At 40.4% G+C, this 18,913-nt stretch overlaps 1 protein-coding gene across 6 annotated transcripts in view; it reads left to right on the top strand.

The window, feature by feature from the left end:
• The window catches only part of RCBTB2 (RCC1 and BTB domain containing protein 2), a 37,205-nt gene extending 22,806 nt beyond the window's left edge, over window positions 1–14,399 (top strand). For 5 of the 6 annotated variants that reach the window (XM_081125825.1, XM_081125823.1, XM_081125826.1 and 2 more), the window contains 5 exons: window positions 3,156–3,346; window positions 3,882–4,008; window positions 5,669–5,808; window positions 9,907–10,037; window positions 13,139–14,399. In XM_081125825.1, coding sequence (XP_080981951.1) covers window positions 3,156–3,346; window positions 3,882–4,008; window positions 5,669–5,808; window positions 9,907–10,037; window positions 13,139–13,279 — 730 coding nt within the window. In that variant the 3' untranslated portion in view covers window positions 13,280–14,399. Of the gene's footprint in view, window positions 1–3,155; window positions 3,347–3,881; window positions 4,009–5,668; window positions 5,809–9,906; window positions 10,038–13,138 lie in introns of those variants that run through there. The other variant, XM_081125828.1, reaches the window with a different exon arrangement.
• The last annotated feature ends 4,514 nt before the right edge of the window (window positions 14,400–18,913 follow it).

Raw genomic sequence — 18,913 nt, 5'->3', positions numbered from 1 at the left:
AATTCAAGTTCTAGGTAGCTAAGGGAGGGGCAGAAATTTCTCTTGAGCCCATGGCTAAAGTGGCTTTTAGCTCAAAACAATCTGCATACCACAGAAGCACATCTTGGGGTGACTTTTCCTGAACTCCCACAATATCAAAGCCACACCAGTTCTTCCTTGGCACCATGCTTGGATATGACATCTGCACACCCATCGGCCTTCCCCAGCTCACCTTCTAGGCTGTCCTTTCTCTCCCTCTCAGCCTATCTTGCACACTGTTGCCAGATGAATTTAAGAACTCCATTTTCATCATATCATCGCTCTGTTTACAAATCTGTTTCCGACTTGTCTATCACATCAAATCAAATCTAAACCCTTCAGCCTTGGATCTAAGACTGACCTCACTGTTTCTAGCAAACCTCATTGCTCTCTGCTCCCCAGTTTCCCATCTATTCCAGTTGGGTCCTCTTAATACTGTACCTTCTCCAGTCTTGCTGTGTCACCCTATGCCTGCACATTTGTACATGTATTTCTTATTCCCTTTTACTTTACCCCCTGAGGAGTCCCCAGGTATTTCCCCTTACTCACCAGAGCACTTGAAGGCAGTGCTATGCTATGATGTCATCTGGGAATGTTTGCAGTTTCATAGATGCGCTACTTGTCTCTTCAGCTAAATTCTCTCTTCAGCTAAATTGTGGGCTCCTCTGGGCAGGCCCCACCGTGCCTAAAGCAGCTGTTACACATGGGAAGAACTGTTTTTGAGTGTGCACTGTGCTGGGCAGCTTATCTCCTTCACTCTTCACCACAAGCCTCCACCTTTTCTTTTTTAAGATGATAACATTGATTGTAAGAGTTTAAGTAACTTGGCCTCTGGCTCCTAGCTCATGCCTTGCCTACTGCACCAAGCCATCTCAATGAATTGTTGCTCCTCTCACATGTAGGTGTAGCATGAGGGTAGGTGATAATAGTAGATTCACTTTTCTTTGAATAAATGTATTTATTATTTTCTGCTCCCTTTTTATTTTTTGAAAAGAATATCCTTATTGAGAAGCAAAATAGTATTTTAACCATTTTCCCCATGTAAGCAAGGTTCGATTTGAGCCAATTTGCCTGACTTAACCATACAAATAGGAAAGGCCTTAATAATTTGAATGGACCGTTAGAAACCCAGTCTCTACATACAGGAGGCTTTGGCACTTCAAATGCTGAGTAGAAGTAGTAATATTGAGAAACCACTATTGTTAGGCTACTGTTCCTGTACCAGTCATCGTGCTTGGGGCTTAACGTTTTCTCACTTAATTCTCACTTACTGGCCTTACAATGTGAGGAAACTGAGACTCCTAGATGCTCAGGGACATTCCCACAGTCACACAGCCCAGTGGTAAAGTGAGGGTTCAAACCTAGCTCCAACATCCAGGCCCTCCACTCTGGGACATACAGCCTCGTTTCCTCAGGGTTGTACTCTTGGGTTGTTTTTCAAGAGCTGGGAGCTACCCTCTAATAAATCAGTAAAATTACTTGGGGTGCACATGACAACAATATGTCTCAGCCTTCTGAGGCAAGCCACCACAGCAATCTGCAGGTTGACGATGACCTTCCTCCCTCCGTGACTGGGCAACCTCTAGTTAAAGGACACAGTGGAGGAATATCTGCACCCTTCAATTGCTAGCCTTGGTCAGTGGGGTCTTACCCAACTTTCAGTTGCTCTGTGTTGTTGAGTCTTTCCCAATTAGTCGATAAAATGATCTACAAATTATATTTAGTAAGACACTGTACTGGATGCTTAGGGAGAGAGAAATAAACCAATGAATCAACCTGGCAGGAACTTGTAGTCTAACTGAAGAGGTAAGACCTATATATACACCTCGGTGCTAACAGGGCCAGGCTGGAGTGGAGAGGCAATACTTGCTGTAAGAGCTCAGGGGAGCGAGAGACCTTACCTCAGGGCTGTTTGAACTGGGCCTTTAAAAATGGGTAGGATTTCTGAGGCAGAGAGAAAGGAAAGAACGTTCCTGGTTAAGGACGTGAACTGTGAATAAAGACATCGAGGGGCATGTCTTAAACAGTGTGTACATGTTTTTATTGGAACATAGGATGGCGTGTGGGCAAAATTATTTGAAAGAAGGCTGGACATAGGTAGAAGCCACCTACGGGAGGCCTTGATGTCACTTGTCTAGGTTTTTTCTTGTGGGAAATCACCGAAGGTTTGAAAGTACTGATGGGAATGGTGTGGCAAGAGGATTATTAACCCACCAGTATTGTGCAATTTGGGTCAGAGGAGAGAGAAGTTCTAAGGCAGAGAGACCTAGGAGGCTGTTCGTTGGTCCAGATGCGGGAGGTGTCTGACTGAGGGTGGTGGCAGATGGGAGAAATTACAAGGGAACTATGTTACTGTCAACTGAATATTCTGAAGAAAGTGGTGAGTGAGGAGGAAGAAGCCAAAGATGACTCGGAGGATGCTGCTACCATCGCCTGCTGTGGCAAAACCGAGATGACAGTCTCATTTGGAGTAAAATCATTTACTAGCTTATTTGAATCTGTATGGCGTCTTATTCTTAGAGCAAAGTAATTATTTCCAAATTAACAAAAAGTGTTTTCTATTAGGAAGTGTTCTGAGAACTACCTCCCTGGCAGTCATGAACTTACTGCACTAGGGTCTAACACAGGTCGATCCCAGAAAACTGCACTCGGGCTCGAGAGATGCAGCCCAGTTATAACTACTGAATTTACTGTTCACAGTGTGAGTTGAGGTGACTTACAGCATGTTTCATTTAACCCTAAAATTGGTGATGTTTTGATGAAAATTTTTTTTCAACCTGGGTCAAGATGGCTCAAGTCTTTATTACCTACTTCAGTAAGTAATGTTTTAACAACAACAACAAAAATCACCCCTTTTTTTTTTTGGTCTTTACTTTCTTGGATTGTACTTGAATTTCAAAACGGGATGGTACATATTTTTATAGGTCTGCCGGCTAGGAGTGGTAACAAGATCTTCATGAGTTGTAAGTGCATTGAAGTAGAGCTTTGATGTAAATACCTGTAGACTGCCTGAAAATCTAGGAGATTAGGTGTGTAAATATTGTTTTGTTTTTTGAAATCAAACCTAAGGGTAAGAGAGAGAAACTTATTTCTTCTCCTGATTACTGTGTTTACTTGGTGTCTGTCTGTGAACTTAGAATTATAGAGATTGCAGCCTGCCACTCTGCCCACACATCTGCCGCCAAGACCCAGGGCGGCCACGTGTACATGTGGGGCCAGTGCCGGGGCCAGTCCGTGGTCCTGCCTCACCTCACCCACCTCTCCTGCACGGACGACGTGTTTGCCTGCTTTGCCACTCCCGCCGTCTCCTGGCGCCTCCTCTCTGTGGGTGAGCTGATCACTGTCCATTTGCGTGATCCTTGAAAACTAGGAAGAGAACTCTGGTGCTTTTGTTTTGATAGGAAGGACTTTGTTAGGTGCAGTATCATATAATTTATTTCCCTCTAATGGACTTATGTGAAAAGGAATTAGTTTGATTTCTTTTTTTTAAAAGTATCAGACACCAGCTCTACATACTAAAGTACTTTTATTTGACTGCTTTTTATTTTGACTGTGAAACTATGTCTTTTTTTTTTTAGCTAGTATATTTACTCAAATATTCAAAAATTTCACTTAGTGAGGCAGTTTTGGACTTTTCAGTTGTTGTTTTGCCAGATTTACAAGCAGATGTGTGTGAGGGTCTAATCCTTAATGATTGCAGAGGTGCGAGTTCATAGTTAGGGGAAAAAGCATGGCTCGGTTGCCCAGTTATTTTGGAGAGCTAATGTTTTCATGAGTGCCCACAGAGCGATGCTGTATTGCAGCCTGCGTTTTCATTATGTCTGTGGCTAACTCTAGAAACACTGGTGTTGTCATTCTCGTAGAACCTGACGACCACCTCACAGTGGCTGAGGCACTGAAGAGGGAATTTGACAACCCTAACACTGCAGACCTGAAATTTCTGGTGGATGGAAAGTACATTTATGCACATAAAGTCCTTCTCAAAATTAGGTAAGGAATCATTTATTTGCTAACTCAAGGACTCTTCTGGGCACTTAATTATGAAACAGTGAGAGGCAGATTTTGTCCATATGAGCTTGCAGTGCAGCCTGGAGAAATGCATTGTACACAAAACAAGATATAGCAGAGGCCGGCGGCAGCAAGCGCTGGGGTGTGGTTCAGGGCGTGAGTACTCTAGGCTCCGGTACAGGACTTTACAGACAGCCTCGCCCTGGCCACAGGCAGCAGCCAGCTACCAGCAGGTGAGTGTTGTGTGCTGTTAGCACCACACCGATGGCTTCAGCACAAGTAAACCTCCTGGCTAGGAGCTGGGCTCAGCCGGGAAATCACGCTCCTCAGTCAGCTGTGAGGTACTGAACTTTCAGAGGCTTGAAAAAAGAGAAGATAAGGCTTTTCCACGGCAGTAGATCTAGGGTAAAGTTAACACAGATTTTTAAAAAATCAAATATTTTGATATATAAATTTTGAGCAATGAGCTGCATCCATTTAAAGTGTGCATTTGAGGAGCTTTGACATATGAGTACACCTGTGGAAGCATTGCCCCAAATCAAGATAGAGAACGTTCCTGTCACTCCTCAAACATCCCTTGTGCCTGGGGCACTGGGGCAGGCAGTTTTCTGTCACTATAGATTGGTTATCATTTTCTAGTTTATATAAATGGAATTATATAGTATGTATTCAGTTCTTGGTTTCTTTCTTTTAACGTAATGATTTTGAAAACCATCATGTTGTGTAACAGATATTTAAATCTTCCTACAGTAAATCACAAGCTCATTATAGCATTTTAGTCTCGAGTTCACCTCTTAGTAAGGTCAGGCTGTGCACCATTTGTTCACTCTTACTGTAGTCTATGAACCTTCATAAAGGGTGGGTGTGTGTTAGTGCTACGGCTGCTGTAACAAAGTACTACAAATGGCTTCAACAGCAGAAATTACTCTCTCCCAGTTCTGGAGGCTAGAAGTCAAAATCAAAGTACTCACAGGATGAGTTCCTCCCGAGGGCTGTGAGGAAGAATCTGACCCATGAGTGTCCTAGCTTCTGGTGGGCTGCTGGCAATCTCTGGCACTCCTTGGTTTGTGGCAGCGTAACTCCAACCTTCACGTGGCGTTCTCCCTGTGTGTATGCTTGTCTGTGTCCAAATTCCCCCCGTTTTTATAAGCATACCAGTCATATTGGATTAGAGTGTACCCTAATAACCTCGTTTTAACTTGGTAACCTCTGTAAAGATGCTTTCTTCAAATACTGTTATATTCTGAGGTTAGGACTTCAACATATGAATTTTGAGACACAATTCAACCCATAACAGGAAGTGAAGAAACAAAATTACCCAGAGGTTATAAAACCCACCTGGTTTCCATAACTGCTGCTCAGCGGACATGCTGTGGGAACTCTGCCAGGGAGGAAGCACTGTTTCCACCCATGTGGCTACAGGGGCAGCTCTACCGCAGGTTTGCATCTCCAACCTTGTTGAATTAATGGTGGTTTGAAAACTGGCGAGCAGAGGAAGAGGGACCAGGGCCAGGGCCTGAAGGTGGGTGCTGTGCCTCCTTCCTCCTTGTTCGTCACCCCTTGGAGCCCCAGAGGGGCGCACTCCTTGTGGCTACCTGCTCTTGCCCAGGTGCTAGGGCCTGATAGGTTTTTTTTCCTTCAGGTGTGAGCATTTTCGTTCTTCACTGGAGGGCACCGAGGATGATACTGTAGAAATGAGTGAATTTTCATACCCTGTTTACCGCGCTTTCCTGGAGTACCTGTACACGGACAGCATCAGTCTCCCCCCCGAGGACGCAGTAGGTAACTAACTGCCCCCAGACTTTACCAAGAGATTGGCGAAGTGCTGGGTAACTTGGAAGGTGGCTTCTATTGAGCCTAAGTCGGCGTCGCTGTGAGGGCAACTGCAAAAGGAGTGCTCTTTTTGTGATTTGAACCCAAACCCTTGTCCCTTGTTACTAACCATACAGAGGTTTACTGGATAGATATTTCAAGGAGAGACAGGAATTATCAAACCATCGCCACTGTGTGGCAGGTGCCGCTCTTGATCACTGTATGTCAGTATGTACATAACTTTTAGCTATCATGCCTGTTGCCCTCAAGATGTTTTCATTATAAAACTGGTAAAATCCACATAATAAGCCCTGCTGGTCTCCATATCTGTGAATTTCCATCCCAGATGTCTTTGGGACAGACCACTGCAGTCTGGTGCATCCCATCCTGAAAGGAGTGCAGGGCATTCACCTGACAGTAAAAAAGCAACACAGTGTACCCATGGGCACAGAGTTCAAAACATACTGTTTCAGTTTGCAGCTGTCAGCAATACTGTTGGCCAATGGCACAGAAAAATTGAGCAATTACTTACATAAGGAACTAAAGAAAGAGTTCAATCCCCAGTGTTTTAAACATTCATAATATATGTATAAACCAGTAACCTTTTTCACCAGATCAGCATTTAATTTTACTCAAGTAAACAAAAGTATGATTTCTGAAGTTTTATAGTTTTCTTTCCTTTCTTGCACAAATGTTTCCATGCCCATGCCCACTGTGTGCTACAGCTCCTCTTGGTGTCTGTGCGGAGACAGACCAAGGCCCTGCCCCTGTGCAGCTTGTATTCAGATGAGGAAGACCAGCCCTAAACAAATAAATACAAAAGATCAGTCAGGAGGGTCAAGGGAGGCCTCCGTTGGGGGTGCATTGAGCAGAGCCCTGGGGGAGTCACAGGGAATGGGCCATGCAGATACCCAAGGAAGAGCAGACAGTAAGTATAAAAGTCTGAGACAGGAACAAATTTAGCATGTGGAGGAAGGAGGAGGCCAGGGTAGGTGGAGTGGACTGAGCAAGACTTATACTGGTAGGAACTGAGGAATTGAGAGCTGGGCAAGGTCATACATAACCTTGAAGGCCTTGGGGGAAAAGCTTGAGTTTTATTCTTGGTGTGATGAAAAGCCTTGGAAGGTTTTGAGCATAGGGTTGTGTTATTTGGGATTTGCTTGAATTCTAACAGTAAAATGAAAAAGAAAAAAAACACACCAAAAGCTTGGCTTAAACAAGATAGTTTCTCCCTCTCTCACACAGGGATACAGTGCAGGGCATTGCTACAGTGCAGGGCATTGCCCCTGTGCTCATGGTCCAAGCCTGCACCTGCAGGACAGGTAGCAGGATGGAGGAAGGGACAGTGACGGGGGGCAAAGGGCAAATACCCAGGATCTCTCAGGGAAGGAAGGGTCCTAGAACTTCTAGTCATTTCAAACTATGGATTGGAGCTGACCAAGGCCATAACCCACCCAGATGCATAGGAGGTTGGGGAAAGTGTGCTTATATCCAGGTCGCCGCAGCTGTATGCGTGTGTAGTGGGGAAGCAACAAATAGCTTCTACCATAGGAGTGATGTGATTTGTTTTTAAAAGGTCAGCAATTATAATGGTTCATGTGAGAGATTATGGTACCCTGGGTTAGGGTGGCGCAGCAGTGTTGGTGTTGAAGAGATCAGATTCTGGGTATTTTAAAGGTGGAGCCGATTGGAATTGTCAATGGATGGATGCAGGTTATGAGGGAAAGAGAAGGATGGCTGCTCTGAGGTGCTTGGCCTGAGTGGCGGGGGTAATGCAAGTATCACTCACTAAGATGAAGAAGAGGGAGAGGTACTGCTCTTGAGTTTGAAAAGTCAAAGGAGTTTTAGCTGCTTTATTAGACATCCAAATGTCAGTTATTGGCCCACCCCTAATATTTGCAGGACCCTGGGTAAGAGTCCAAATTAAGTGCTATGTACCATACATCTAAAAACTTACATGTGAAGCTAACCAGATAAAATATGTTCAATCCTTATACATTGACAAGTATACTTTCATTGAGAACTGAAAGGCCAGGTTTAAGTTTTATTTGGAATTTAGAGTTGTGGGACTCCTTGGAGTTCTGTGCTGGGACACACTGGCACGGGATGGACAGGCCTCTGGCCTCCAGCTTGCAGCTGGGTGCCTTTCTTTTCCCACCACCAGCTACATCCTGCGTCGCAAGGGGTATGTGGGCACCCCAACCTGCACGTCCAAGCTCTATCCACCCCCACCTTGGGCCACCCCTTGGGGCTGTGTGGCTGTGTATTGGTATCCTGGTTTGGAGGGGAGGAGAAAATACCCACCCATGTGGCTTCTGGGCCAGTTAGGCGGGGAATCCCAGGGTCCCAGACACCCAAAGTGAGGTCTAAGTAAGAATGAGAGCATGGCTCCTTGACCACACTTTTGGTGAGGGGTGTGCCTGGTGGAGGTACAGAGTGCGGCCTCCTAGGCAGGGACTTGGCAGGGTCATCTCTTAGGGCAGTTTTTGCGAGTCCACATCCATGTGAGTCTGAAGCTGGGGAGTGCACAGGGCTGTTAGTATGAGTTTGGGAGTTGTTGAGAACTGACCAATAACAACGGTGTCATTCACAAGTCTCAAGGTTTCAGTGTACTCCAATGGGCCATCTCTTTTCGTTTGTAACTTTGTCAATGTTTGTCATGTTACAATGAAAGCAAGTTTCCAACCAAATTCTTCCACATGTACAAAACTCAGTAGCAGGCAGATATGAGAACAGTTAATGTAAGACTGATGAAATCCCAGTTCTGTCCACTAAGCCCTCTATGAAGTAGCTTGTTTGGAAGGTTAGCTTGAAGTAGATGTGACAATACTTTGGGAGCAGGGTTTAGCTAACCTTTTGATCAACCTAGGACCTGATGTAGACCTAGTGAATGTCCTACTCCAAGGGCATAGGGCTGCTTGAGGTCATGATGCCTGGACCCCGTTTGTGCAAAGGCAAAAAGACCTTCACAATATTTCAAGCCAAGCCACATATCCCGAACACTACTCACTTCACTAACAACAAATATTTTTAGCACTCTTTAATGAAGATTTAGGCAGCAGTATCTGAAGCTCCTGACAAGGGTCTTTCAAATGCTAACTGGCCATTCTTGACTAGAGTACTTCATAGTGTCCCATGGGGTAGATTAAAATTAACTTGCATGTGTATATCACTGTATGTTGAATTACTTGAAAGTAGACGACAGATAATGTAACAGGAATCATCAACACTTATAAGATGGCATTTAAAACCACAGGGCTGGAATCACTTAGGGAAATAGATGCAATAAGAATCTGAGGATTGAACCGGTGGGGAACTCAAACATTTTGGAAGTCAGGAAAAATGGTCCAGCCAAGAGACTGAAGAGTAACTAAAAAGAAGAAAAACACAAGCAAGTAAAGTATTTCAAGAAAGGGAGCATCATCAACCACACGAAATTGTGTGTCATTCTTGAGTAAGATGTAACTGGAGAATAGCCCCTTGGACTTGGCATTGTGGAAGCCATTAGTGAAAACCCCAGGTGAGATGGCAGGAGTGGAGGGGATGGAATTATGCCTGGAATGGCTTGAGATGAGAGTGGGAGCTCAGAAAATAGAGGCAGCAAGCAGACACGACTCTCCCCTAGAGGTCTGCTGTAGAGAGGAGCAGAGAATAGGGTAGGGTGATGAGAGGCAGACATGTACCCATGAAAGGTTTTTCTTTTTTCTCTTCTTCTTTAAAGAGATGACCACTGTTATAACATGTACATATGCTGATGGAATGACCCAGGAGTAGCACTGGTAATGCAGGTGGACAGATAATTAGAGGGGCACTTCTAAGAAACATATTAAAGCCATGTGCATTTTGCTTTTATTTTTCCACAGCTCCTTGTTTGTGTATTTTATTTGCTCAGTTCAGCTATGTTCTTAGGTAAATCCACCTGCTCAGAGTGTGTGAGCACAAGCCTGTTTACACAGCCTTCCTTAAGGATTATATTCAAAATAATGTCAAAATCATCTCTAAGGGTTGAGTGAGTTTAAATCAGGATACTTGAAGTCACTCCCCCTAATAAACATCTCTTTCCACCAGGACTGCTAGATTTGGCTACATTTTATAGAGAAAATCGTTTGAAAAAGCTCTGCCAGCAAACTATCAAGCAAGGAATCTGTGAGGAGAATGCCATTGCTCTGCTCTCTGCTGCTGTGAAGTACGATGCTCAGGTAAGAAAAGCGTTTTTTCAGTTAGCTTTCCTTCTGGAAAAAATAGGTAGATGTGTACTTCGTATCTTTACAGTAAGTAGATTAAATACTTAATGTAAACAAATGCAGTAAAGTGTCAGAAGAAATATTAGTGAATGTTTATATAACGTTAGGGTGGACCTCAAAGGCAGGAAACCATAAAGGAAAGGATTGATGGATTTGATTTTAAAAAGATAAAACCCTTTATACACCAAAAAATACCACAGAGAAAATTAGAAAGTAAATAATACACTTAGAAAATTTTTGCAACATATAATAAAGCAAGCTTACCATAGTTAATGTATAGTTCTTAAAAAGAAAAATAAAACACGAGCAGTTTGACTGAAAAAATGAACCAAATGGATTTACGAACAAATGAAAAATATAAATGAAAACATCTCTTACACGGGGCAGCATATTTTAGAAATACTACAGGCTCAGAACAGTGGGTGTCCTCCTAAAATGCTGATGAAAGTGCAAACTGGTGCAGTCATTCTGGGGCACAGTTTGGTATCATATGCATTAAAAGCTTTAAAGATGTAATTCTTTAAGAAATTCACATACAGAATTTGTCTTAAAGAAGTAATCATGCATTTGGACAAAGATTAACTTCAAAGATGTTTACCACAGCATTGTTTATAATTTTGAAAAACTAGAAAAAGTCAGTGTGAGCCCTAGAGGATTGTTTCAACTATACAGAATGTTAATAATATGAAATTATGCAGCTATTCAAGATACATCATTAACTGAAAAACTATGGTCCTATTTTAATTTTATTTTAAAGTATAAATGGCTGAATTTAAAAAGACTAATTCATTAGAAAAGAAAAAAAAGACTGAAAAATATAGTCAGTGGTTATCTTTAAGTGGTGGGATTATGGATGATTTTCATTTCCTTATCTTTGTTTTTTTCTGAACTTTGTACAGTGACCATGTATTGTTTTGCTAATAAAGAAAGGAAAGAAAACCTGTCTTAGAGCTAAATCTTTAGGAAACAGGCTATACTTCTTGGAGTCAATTTCCTTTTGGTATAAGGATATCCTCTCCCTTTGGTTAAAAAAAAACAGGGACATTTTAGTGGTGGGTGGAAAAAAGGTTATAACCTCTTTTCTGCTTATATAAATAATAATATGCTTATTAAAGAAAATTTGGAAAATAAAAAAATAAGGAAGTGACTCATCAACCAGAGAACATTAACATTTTCACATACTTCCTTCTGATCTTTTCCTAGATTACATTATGTATATATCTCTAAATACTAGATTTTTTTTTTTCCTACTTAACGTTTTAAAAAGTCTTACTCATCTAGAAACACAATTTAAAAGCATCGTGTGTTGGTCTTTTATCGAGGTAATGCGTTATTGGGCATTTACACCACACAAAATGGTTTCTGGCCAAAAAAAAAAAAAATCAATGTGCTTTTTCTAGTTTGTTGAAGTCATGGTGATAATACCGACTCTGGTGGGGTATCTTGGATGGCAAGACAGTGGACACATAGTGTTTCCATCTGAACTAGGCTTAATTTCCAGGACTTACATATTCCCTATTATGTGAATTATTGGTATGGTTACCTTCCAGCCCTCTGTTTTCTAGAAAGTAAGCTCCTAGAGGAATGGCAAGGACTTTGCTTTTCTCACAACCAAATCCCTAGTGCTTAGGATAGTGCCTGACACATATCAAGAAATGTTTGTTTAATGAATGTTTAACTTTGCCTATAGATGCACACTATATTTTACTATAGTCCATCTAACTAATAGTTGTACCTAAATTACTATAATAGACTACAAGTAAAATAGACCATATGTATACATAAATACAAGTTTTCATAAAGAACAGTGTATTTGCTGTCTTGTTTCACTTCAGTGTGGTGTAGGCAAAAATGGCATTTCTAAAAATTTAAGCAAGAGTCCATAATTTTAAATGGATATTGGTATATTCAGTATATATTAATGAAGCACATTTTTATGATGTCAAGTGTGTGTACGTTTGCTTGTTCTAGCACTTAGGGTTTACCTGGGACTGAGATGTCATATTGCCAGTGTGACTGTAGCAGCCTACGCAGCTGTTTAGGGGTGAAACAGATAGGTTTTTGTCATGTAGTTTGTTTCTTTACTTAAAGCATACAATGAATTTGATTGGCATGGCTCTTAGTGTTGCTAATTTTTGCCTGTGTTTCCATCTCTAGCATCTGCTATAATTTACATGTGTAATGTGTATATGTGATTGCTTGGACATTATTTTTTTATAAATCAGTTTCAGCGAACAGAGCGGAAACTTTTCAGTTAATCTCTACCTGGCAGCATCTTGTCCTGAGTGAAGATAGGAGCAAAGCCCAGGGTCAAAGGCATATTGGAGTCTCTACAAGATGGCCTCGCTTTAGCTCTAATTTGTCTAGGGCCAAAAAAAGGAGTCCAGCCACCTTCATTCTGTCTCCAGTTTACAGATATAATCCAGAGAATTACTACAGGCCAGTTCTTTGGCCCAGAGTGTATTACAGTAAGGTAGAAACACCAGTCTGAGGAGTTCCTTTCAGGAGAGAGAAAGTCATGATTTCTTCAAAGCATTTTCCCATTTGAGATGCCTGCAGGTATGCAGGGTCTGATGAAACAGCCATCCCATCTTTTGTCTTCTTGTAAAGAAAAAAGAGCAGTGGCCTTTTACCCGGCATTACTGTGTTTTCTGACTTAAATTTTTTTCTCACAAACTCTTTACAGGTAGAAATATTTAAAGCCCCTAGGGGAATATAAAAGAGGAGTGTCATACTTTTAACAGATACTAAAAGTGGAATGAACAGTACACACACTCTCACTAGGAAAGGTACAGAATTCGGGCATGTAGGTGCCTATCTCTGGCATTGGCTGGTGTGGAGGAACCTGAACGTTTTAGTCAGTCACATTTTACAAGGGTAGATTCATGTTAGCACTGTAGTTTTGTGTCTGTTCTTTAGGTAGTGCTGTACCAACGTGTCTTCCTGTTGGCTGTCAAATCCTTTCTCCTTGCCTGCGGGTTTCAGGAATTTTCACTGTGTTGCACTGCACTGGGAAACGGGGATTTGTTAAAACATCTTTTTGTTGTTATTCCTAGGACTTAGAAGAATTCTGCTTCAGGTTTTGCATAAACCATTTGACTGTAGTGACACAGACTTCAGGCTTTGCAGAAATGGACCATGATCTCCTGAAGAACTTTATCAGCAAAGCAAGCAGAGTTGGAGCCTTTAAAAATTGATCCTCACCTGCAGGAAAAGAATTTTAGCATTTCTGTTTTCCCTGCAAAAATACTGTAACTTCGTTTTAATAGTATTAACGATGAGCTCCATTTGGCTGAATACTTAGGGTCTGTCAGAAGAGGGATGGTTGTCAGTCTTCCCCATCTGCTGAAACCCAGACTGATATAGAAGGCATTAAATGCTCTGATCAGATGTGACTAAGCTGTAGGGAAAACAATTAAATGTCTTATTCACTGTTTCCTCTTTTGAGTGACTTAAGTGGGACACTTTTGGCATATTGGTCTAAGTACATGCTATTCTGGCCCATGTTCGTTCTGCAACAGGCTGATATCGCATAGGTAGTGTGACAAGGAATGCTGTCACCACCACATTTCCAGCATCCAGCACAGTGCCTTGCATATAGTAGGCACTCAGTTAATTCATTATAAGTCTTAAGTATGCCCTGAGAACAGCTTTATTTGTGAGATACTGGATGAAGGAATAACTTGCACAAAAACAAATTTAAAACAGTGTATCTATTAAGGTTCTTCTTTTGGTGCATCATTCTGAGAAACAGCTAATTTAGAGCATTAATTAGAATTCACAAAAGGCCTTGGCAAATAAAAATTGTCAAAGGCCCAAGGGCTAACTTTAATTTTCTGTTTACTCTGAGTCATTGATTTCTCGTATGGGATTACTGAATATGAAGTACTATCTTTTAATGAATGTTATTTCTGGGCTCACCTGCCTTACATAATTGCATAATGTCCTTTGCTTTTATGTTGAGAGATTTGCCTCTGAAAATAAAAATGTTTGTGTTTTTCTTGTAATTGACTTTTATGTCACTTTAAATCAGGTCTCTCAATCTGGCACAGTATAATTATAAAGTACTAGCTGAAAAGGAACTAATCCTTACATTTCATACACAGCATTAATAAGAATGAGAGAAATTTATACTTTTTAGATCAAAACAAGTTACCCAATGCAAAAGAGAAACTGGAATGGGATATAAGATGTAGCATCAGATTCTCCTAGTATGTTTCACAGTATGATATTATGTAAAGAAAACTCTTGGAACTAGAAACCTTGTTCTGATACTGAACTGTCTGATAATAAAGTGCTTATTTGAGGACAATAGAACAGATGTGTGTTTTTTAATTTATTAAAAATTCTTTTCAAATAGTTTATATTCGATATTATTTTGTATTATTCAGGTGTACAGCATAGTGGTTAGACAATCATATACTTTACAAAGTGTCCCCCCCCCTGATATTTCCAGTACCCACTTGGCACCATACATAGTTATTATAATATTATTGACTATAATCCCTATGCTGTACTTTTTATTGACTATAATCCCTATGCTGTACTTAAGAAACAAAATTGCATCCTTATGTGTCTTAGATATACATAAATCCATGTGACATGAGCTTGTTTTTTAAAGCAGTTACTCAAATAAGGTATCATGGCAAAGCCCACTTAAAACATAAATGGTTATAAACAATTTACTGTTCATATTATTGCCTATGGCAGCTCTTTATTGGTGAGGTCACATTTGAATCCTTAGTTTCTTTATTTATCCATTTTTGCAGACTTTATTATAGAGGGAAAGTAATCTGGATGCCTCTAGTCCTAAATCACAATCCTATTTTTGGAATTATATAGTCTTATTCAGTTATTTGTTATTTTAAATCTGCCATATACCATTTGTTTTCACTTTTTGGTAGATTTGCTATTTTATCTAGCAAAGAAATATTCAGACCTGGCTATTACCTGTAGCTGTCAGTTCTTGCATTTGGACAACCACAGCTTTCATGTCTGACTTTTCCTTCTCTCCTATGCTCACTGTAACTGACCAAAACCTTCACGTCTTCATAGTGTCTTCCAAAGCCTTTTCCTCTCCCTTGCATTTTCTGACAGGGTCTTCTGAAGCTCCTTGATACATTTTTCTTTTATGAACTCTTTTCATGTGAAAATTGGAACACTCAAAGGGAACAGATAAGTTTATTTAAGGATGCACAATGGATTGCCCTTTACCAAACTCCACAATAAGTCAATAGCCATATTGCCAGAGTACAAGCAATTAAGAAGGGCCGGATGGATGTGTATCCAGATTTTCTTTCTACACTTTGTTATGTGTAGGTTTGTACTGCTATATAGTTCAGTGCTTCTTATCTTTGGGTACAACAGAATAATCTACGGAACTTTTACAAAATACAGATTCAAGGATTCTAATTCAGAATATTCAAAAGTCTGTCATCAAAAGTAATTTTGATGTTTAGCCAAGGATGAGAGCCCTTAACATCCATGACTCCAAACAATAAGGGCTGATTTTAGATCAGTTTGAGAAATGACATATGAGTCCAGTGGAAACATGTCTCTGAAAAAACATGCTTTCTCTCTGGTCTTCGCAGATAGGCTTGCTGTCAACACTCCAACGTGAAGGATAATCTTGGTCTGTTTCCTTCGAACAGATGAGTGTTCATACAGCCTCAGAAACACTACTGTTCAGTTAGGGATATGTGAGAGAAAAGGTAAATTTTCATAATGACACTACATCAGAAATTAATGGATCCTTTCTTTTATTTAAGTTCATCTTAGATTTCCTATCCTTAAGTTTTGTTTCCACTCAGCTCACACAGGAAGTTCAATGTTTTGATACTTCCAATATAATTTTACCCTTACAGCGAGAAAAGTTAAGATTTTACAGGAATAAAGTAGTGTCCTTATCTGCTGATAGATGTTTGTGAAGATACAATTCAGTGCTTTTTAAATAAAGGTTAATGTTCTTCAGCTGAGCCTGGAAGAAACTGCCAGTCATTCTGAACCATACACTACCTGGTGAGTTTTATTTAGAGGCAGAATTCTTGACCAGTAATAAATGAAAAGAAAGCAACTACAAACTACATAGTCTTGTCTATTTTATTAGACTTCCCCCATCCTATTATTACAACAAATAGGTTGGGAGAATTGTAAAAACAAAAGAAAAATGATACTTTACTGTTATTTTTAATTCTGTCTTTGCCAAAGCATAAAAACGTAAACCATACTGATTTTCTCTCACTAAATTCAGTTAAAATCACAACATTTTCTGTTCAGGAAGTAACTGATGTTGGTCTGTGGAATAAAACATTCATATTGAACTATCATTATCATGTATGTCAATACTAATATATGTAAATATAGTCCCAAAATAATGGACACAAGAAAGGATTTATAAGAATAAAGAATAGATCACTATCCCAGCTTCATATTAAAAGAGCCTGTTTTAATCCCATTATGACATTATACAGTGTTACCATAATATATTTCTATTTAAGAAGCTATACTTGTAGTAGAAATTTACAATTTCTAGAAACAAGGTTTCAGGTTGTCACGTAAAATATCTATTTAGTCCAAAGGAAAATTCTACTGAATGAATACTTACCAATGCTGTGTACACTATCTGGTCCCAAAATGAGAAGAAGAATATGCTTCTACAGGCAAGTTTCTATGAAATCATGCAGATATTAACAGAACTAGCATGTAGGCTTCTATGCACTACCCCCCCCATCAGCATTTGCACTGGGAAACTAATGAAAAATAAGTATATGAATTTGAACTTGTTCTTTTTATAAAGAACTTTAATTATTGGAACTAAATTGCCAGAAGTGATCAATTTTTTATTATCCAGACTAAAAAATTTTAGTGTCATAAAGACTGCTTGATTTTGCCTTGACCTAAGAGACTGTATTTCGTGTAAGATCTCCATCCAACATTAAATACAGTCCACTGAGGTATGCTTGCTGGTTTTTTTGCTCTAACCTCTTTATTTGCCTTTCTTCCTTCAGGAACAAACTATCCACCTGGTTTTTGAGAAGTAATATTGCTTTTCTTTTTTTTAAAATCCTCACTTAAGGATATGGTCTACTGATTTCTAGAGAGGAGAAGGGGGGAGGGGAGTGGAGGGGAGGAGGGAGGAGGGGGGGTTAGGTAAGAAGGTGAGAGAGAAAAACACATCACTGCCTCCTGCATGCCCCCACCAGGGATCAAACCCTCAACCCCGGTATGTGTCCTGCCTGGCAATCGAACTGGCAACCCTTCAGTGTGCAAGATGACACTCCAACTAACCGAACCACACTGGCCAGGGTGAGAAATGCTATTTCTTAAACTCAAGATAATCCCTTATCTGAAACCCTGGATACCAGATGTGTTTCATAATTTTTTGGAGTTTAGTATGATAATATGGAACATATACCACATAATACATAATACCTGAGCACAGCCTAGATTAGGTCCCCAAAATCAATGTATTAATCACTTCTGTAGCGAAGAAAGAATATTCCCACTAAGTGGGATAAAGGTTGTAAATAGCTCCCTGCCAGTTTAGATACGCTTTTGATGCCATACCACTTGGCACCAAAACAAAAGAACCCACTGTTTTTTTTAAAGCTTTGTGGATTTCAGAATTGCAGATAAAGGATTGTGGGCTTATAATATACATAAAGGATGCTTGGGAGGAAAGGCCTTTCTTATAAACTTTATATTAGGTTCCCCCACTCCTCCTCTTACAACTCTCCATTCTTCCATGACTCCTTATTTCTCAAACACACCAGACACATCCCACCTCCTAGCATAGCTTTTCCCCCTCTGTGGACTGTTGCTCCTGACAATGACTCATGCTCTCACCACCTTCAGGGCTCTGCTGAAATATCACCTAAGCAAGTTTTTCCCTGACTACCCTACTTAAAATTTAAAACTGCCTTCCCTACCAGCACTCCCTGTCCTCCTCCCTGCTATGTCTCCCGCAAAGTACTTAATACAGTTGGACATATTATGTATTCCACATTTATTTATTCACTTGCTGTCTTCCCCTGAAACTAGAATTAGAATGAAAGTTCCACAAAGATGGGATTTTAGTTTTACTTACTCATTGTTGTATCATCACATGTACAACTACAGCTGGAATATAGTATATACTCAGTGGGTGGCATTTGAAAAGAGGAAGAGAGTATTATTTGCTTCCACATAACGTGGATGGTCAAACAAGTCCTCTGAACTGAGCCCTGAAAGACAGGCAACATTCTGGGGAAAGAGCACCTAGACAAAAGGAGTAGCAAACATAAAAGCCTGAGCTGCAGGGACAGGCTTGGCGTCATTAGAGAAAAGCTCAGTGCGGCTAAAGAATAGTGAGCAAGCGGAAAGCGGGGTGAGGGTGGAGAAGGGGAGGGGCCACTTCACAGGCCATGACAGGGAGGGTGAATACATCGGGTAGAGTAGCAATGTAAATTACATTTTAAAGGGATCATTTTTGCTCTTTGTGGAGGTGAAAAGTAAAAAGGAAAGAGGAAGTGTGGAGACCAGTTAGAAATCTTTAATGGTGGTCGAGACAAGAGTTAATAGATGTATGTCCACTTTGGAGAAATATCTATTTAGGTCCTTTGCCCATTTTTTAATAAGATTGTCTTCCTTTTGTTAAGTTGTATGAGTTCCTTATATATTTTGGATATTAAACCGTTATCAGATGTGTCATTGGCAAATATGTTCTCCCATACAGTGTGTTCCCTTTGCATTTTGTTGGTTTCCTTTGCTGTGCAGAAGCTTTTTGTTTTGATGAAGTGCCATTTGTTTATTTTCTCCTTTGTTTCCCTTGCCCTCGGAGATGTACCAGCAAA

This window comes from Miniopterus schreibersii (assembly GCF_964146895.1).
Source record: "Miniopterus schreibersii genome assembly, chromosome: 2".
In the NCBI taxonomy this organism is placed as follows: domain Eukaryota; kingdom Metazoa; phylum Chordata; class Mammalia; order Chiroptera; family Miniopteridae; genus Miniopterus; species Miniopterus schreibersii.
This window is presented reverse-complemented; position numbering and strand designations above follow the sequence as displayed.